Source organism: Corvus brachyrhynchos, unplaced genomic scaffold, assembly GCF_000691975.1.
Source record: "Corvus brachyrhynchos isolate BGI_N302 unplaced genomic scaffold, ASM69197v1 scaffold220, whole genome shotgun sequence".
Classification (NCBI taxonomy): domain Eukaryota; kingdom Metazoa; phylum Chordata; class Aves; order Passeriformes; family Corvidae; genus Corvus; species Corvus brachyrhynchos.
The window spans coordinates 3,918,142-3,923,032 of NW_008236209.1; the positions used below are offsets into that span (position 1 = coordinate 3,918,142).

Sequence of the window (4,891 nt, forward strand, 5' to 3'; positions counted from 1 at the left end):
TGTACCCTGTGAATGCAGCCCTTTATCACCTTTTCTGCACAGGGCACATCACAGACCTCCCATTTACTGCTGCTTGGGGTCCATTATCAGTCATTCCTGTGATTCACTGTTTATCTGGATACCCAGAACTTCACTCTCCGTGCCAAAAGCCCTCTCAGTCTGGTTTGACCAGTGGTTTCACGGAATAAGTCTTATGTTCCATTTTCACCAGGAAAATTATCAGATATTTTCTTCTTCTATATTTCACACTGGAATGTGAGCCAAGACTGTCATCTGCTACTGGAGTTACAAGCAGAACTCGAGGGAAAACCCTCACATAGGAGACAACATCTGAAATAGTCATGCACACGTGCGTGTGTTTGTATGTATGTCAGAGACAGTGAAGAAAATAGTCTGATAGTTATTTCCATATGTCTGACAAAACCAAAAAAATGCGAGTTCTCAAGTCTTAAGATGAACTATCAAAATAGCTGTACATCAAAAATAGCCACCCCAGAAAAGGACTGCCTTTGGGAGGATACTCCTCCCAAGTATCTCTTTCCATGTGCATCAGTACTGACTGCTTGGATTACGACATCAAAAGGTTCTATTAAAATTAATTAGAAATATATTTTGTCTCATGTGGGAAATTAGAAAACATTTGTCATTAGTAAGTCTAGAATTTGTCCCAAACTGGAGTTTGTCAGCAATTTTTTGCAGCCACATAATTAGAAAAAAAAATGCATAAGGGAAAAGTGATGAATGGATGCTACATTTACTATTGAAAACTAACTGCCTTTGGGCAACTAGGAAACACTTCAGCAGCACTCGTGGTCTGCAGTAGCACACTTGTGGAATCAGAAACCTGGCAGGCATGCAGGGATGGATGTGGTAATGTGGCATAATGTTAATAAATGCTGGGCATGGTGCTCTCGTGGAGAAGTCAATGTCTGTGAGTTCAGAACTTATTAAGGGAAGTAATTTAAGTAATTTAATATCACAATTCTTCTTTTTAGGAGTCTTCAGTGCTTTGTCAGTCTGTGTGCACACCTGTGTTGATGCACACAAGAGCAAAGTTTCTGTTAAAACCTAGCAATCAAATCCTGCCAGTGTGCGCTGGTGTCTCTGCACCACTGCCAGATCACTTTCTTTGAAAGAAATGGAAGTGCTTCCTGGTCCCCCTGGCAGAGGAGCCAGAACCTCACAAGATTCCAGACAGGGTAGATCAGAGATGTCCTGAACAGCTCAAGTGCTCAGCTGCCCCAGCCCTGCCTGCTGCACCAGCAGCAATCCACAGGTCATTTCCCATGGGTTCTTGCAGAGCTCACTTCAGCTCCCTCTCTAAGCCAAACCTGAAATCTCTGAAGGTGTTTGCTCTGCCTTGGCATGGCCAAATTCCAAAAGTTTAGTTCCCTGATCACCCCAGTAATACCAAAAAATGTGATATTGGGAAATACACTCTACAAACAAAAGAACTTGGTGGCTATTCAGACTTTATCTGATTTCTCTGTTTTTCACCTGTGAGGAGGTCCCAACCCTCATTCAAGGAGCAGATTGGGGAGAGCCGGATGAGGTCACTAAATATATATTGTCCACTGTTCATATTTTTTTCAAACTATAGATGTAACTTCCATAAGGATCTCATAGCAGCAGGTCAAGCATCCATCATTTTAGGTGCTTCTAGGAGGCTGTTTGACAGCTGAGCAGTTTTCCTGAGCAACTCTGGACCAGACAGTCCCCAGCTTGCTGAGAAACTTTCCTTACCCTTGTGCCAATAAACCACTTATTTATGGCCCAGAATGTATTTGTTGACCACACATTAAGTGGTAATGATTAGGACAAAACTAATGAGTTCTAGTCCCCTGAGCCTCATTTACTTTGTCACTTGTCATGGGATATAATTCAGGAGCAAGACCATGGACCAGAAAGGTTTCTTTAAATCTTGCAGTATTTAATTTGGGGACAGGAATACCAAAATGGATAGAAGAAAGCAGAAATAAGCATATTGATGATCATGTATTCCAAATAGAACTGTTGTTTGGAACTTTATTGTTTACATTTCCTCCTCAATAACCAGCCCTTATTTCATCAAACCCCAGGGTTTTCTCTGTCCATCACTGACAGCATTGGCTCCTGAGGTTTCTAGAGAAAGACAGCTCAAGTTTTTCTGAAGAAATTCAGAGTATTGGTTTTGTTTCTGAAGTTTATCATGGGAAGCATTAAACTCTAAGTAGAAACTGCTCTCACATTCTGCTCAGGGTTGAGGTATTGGCCAGATTCTCTCTCCTTTTCTACTATTTTGGATGTCCACATGACAGTCAGCAGAGTACTGCTTTAGATCCACCCAAAAATGGGACTGCTCCAGGCAGAGATAAATCCACTGGTTTAGAGACAGCTGCTTTGAACGTACGGAGCTTTTATGGCATAGAAAGCAAACTTGTCTTTGGTGTCCTCAGGTGTGGATGTGAAATGTGGCTGCAGTACCTGTACAGCTCCTTCTGTGGTGACTTTAGCAGAGTGAGGACATGGGCTCAGCGGATCCTGGAAACACCTGATTTTTATGTGTTAATTACCCACAGATTGCAATTGATTGGGACTATCTGGAACTTCTAAAGGAAAAGGAGATCTGGAAGGATTTAATCAGATGATTTCAAAGGTATAAGATGAGACATTGTTTTGAAGAAATGAAAATATATCCAGATACAGATATCTACATCCTAGATATAGGTAGATGTAGATATAGGGCTGCTTCTCCTTATTTCTTCTCAGTATTTTATTTCTACCCAGCCAATTTATGTATTAATTCATCTGTGGCCTGTGCTGGATGCTGTGGGGGAAGGGAACAGTGTTTTACTTAATGATTTCTGTTGGTACATGTTTAAGAAATTGGAGCTACGTTGTCTTTTGTGGTCAGTTTTATTTTCTTGAAATAAATTTTAATTATAGAGAAACTCATAGTCATTAATCACTTTCTAAACAATTTCTTACCAGTTCAGCTTTTTAAGATGAATGTTAAGATAGATTTTAACCTACAACATGAAACAAAGGCTTTTACTGAAATCCTAAAAACCCCACTTATTTATATAACAACCTGTGATATATACATTCCCAAAACTATCCTGAAAGCTGCAACTTTAAACAGCTCAAGAGCAGAACTTAAATTTGAACGGATATGAGGGTACAAAACTTCAGGAGGTCTTAGCAGAAACTTTAAATATAGCTGGAGAAAATGTCACATCTTATTTTAAAAGGCAGTGGTTTATTACCTCCCAAACTGAACTGATTAGGGTTTTTTTTACCTCCTTCTTCCCATGGTGTAGAATCTTATTTTTTTGAATAGCTGTTCTTATTTCCCTTCAAATTAAATTGATTTTCCTTCTCAGGTGTGTCTAAAATCACTTTTTTTTACAGGAAATTTGTACTACCATTTGAAATGTTGTACTAAGAGTATGCTGCTTCCCCATTCCAAAGCAGTGCCCTTGGAAACACACAGAACTCCCACAGTCCTTCCTCAGTGCTTTTATTCTGTAATGATTTTATCTGGTACCTGCTGACTACTGGGACTGTTTTCCAAGTGACATTTTGGGATGCAGTTTTTGCTGTTCAGTCTGCAGATGTTCCCCACAGCAGATGCACAACTTGAAAAATAATAACTGCTAAAAATATGCAAGCTGTCAGCTTGATTTTTACTGAGAGAATTATAACTTCTAGTAAGATAAATTTGTATTTAAATGCAATGTAATACATTTAAATTATTCCCAAAGACTGATGGCAATCTCATCAAATAGTGCAAATAATCATATTATAAATGTTTGATTTGAGTCCAGGGTGGGGTAAAGGTGGGGTGAAAATGCTGTATAAGCTGTTGCTGTATGAGCTAAAAATACTGACATGAGTTTTGAAAAAGAAAACATAAAAAGGCTTTATCAAATAAGGGGTATTAATATTGTATTCTCTGTTATTCCCAACTTAAAAACAGCTCTTCCTTTGTGCTTATACCTTTAAGAGCTCATAGCTATAATGTTTTTTCACCTGACCTTGCAGAAAATATTTGTCTTAGCATAATAAATAAGCTGTGAAAGTATTGGGATTTCAAAGAAACCTTTGAAAAAGCAAAGAATGATGCTTCCTTTCCACTTAGTTCAAGGTTAATTTTACTTGCCAGGAAGACAAAAAAAGAAAATCAGTGAGAAATTTGAGAGATCAATGGCAACCACAGAGCCCATGCACCTCCAGCAGCTCCCATTTGTCAAAGTTGCACCCATTGATAAAGTCAGAATGAGGACAGGATTTCAGGAGGCTCCTTTTTTCATTGCACTCACACATAATAAATCAAGAGAAAAAATAGATATGCTGTGAATGTTGATAGAGAAAATTTGACAAACTGGCAGATTGTATGCATATGGAAGAGTTATGGAATTATGTACCTTGAGCAAAGATCAAAATTTCATGACAATGTTTCTGTTCATTTTTCTGATGTGAGAGTGCTCCTTCTCATTTGAGTGTGGGTGTGCACATACATAAAGTGAGATTAATGCAGTGAGGAACTCTGGCTAAAAACAAAGGCAGATTTAGGGAATAACTTGGAAACAAGTCTGGCTTTCCAAGTGCAGACTTTAAAACTCCTACCTCTCTGCAGATTCATCTGCATTTTCTTCCGTGATCATCTGCAGCTCCTGTGTGGTTTTACTTGAATCTTCTTTGACAGAGTTTTCCTCAGTGCTCGTTTGGGGAATATCCTCATTTGATCGCAGCTGCTCTATGAGGTTCTGCTGCTGCCAGGTTTGGATGGATCGGTGGTGCACCGGCGTTGGCCCTGGCACAGGGGCCAGGATGTTGTGGTGGACAGGACTGCTGTTTTTCTTCAGCCCATTTCTGTCCCGAGAGTGGCTCTTTAACCTGTTCTGCTCCA

At 39.5% G+C, this 4,891-nt stretch overlaps 1 protein-coding gene across 2 annotated transcripts in view; it reads right to left on the reverse strand.

The window, feature by feature from the left end:
- Positions 1 to 4,891, reverse strand: part of KLHL4 (kelch like family member 4) — a 77,660-nt gene that overhangs the window by 32,540 nt on the left and 40,229 nt on the right. The window contains exon 1 of one of the 2 annotated variants that reach the window (XM_017742464.1): positions 4,609 to 4,884. The exons of the other annotated variant lie outside the window; for it this stretch is intronic. Within the exon in view, the coding sequence (XP_017597953.1) occupies positions 4,609 to 4,646 (38 nt within the window). The 5' untranslated portion in view covers positions 4,647 to 4,884. Of the gene's footprint in view, positions 1 to 4,608; positions 4,885 to 4,891 lie in introns of those variants that run through there. 2 annotated transcript variants of the gene reach the window in all.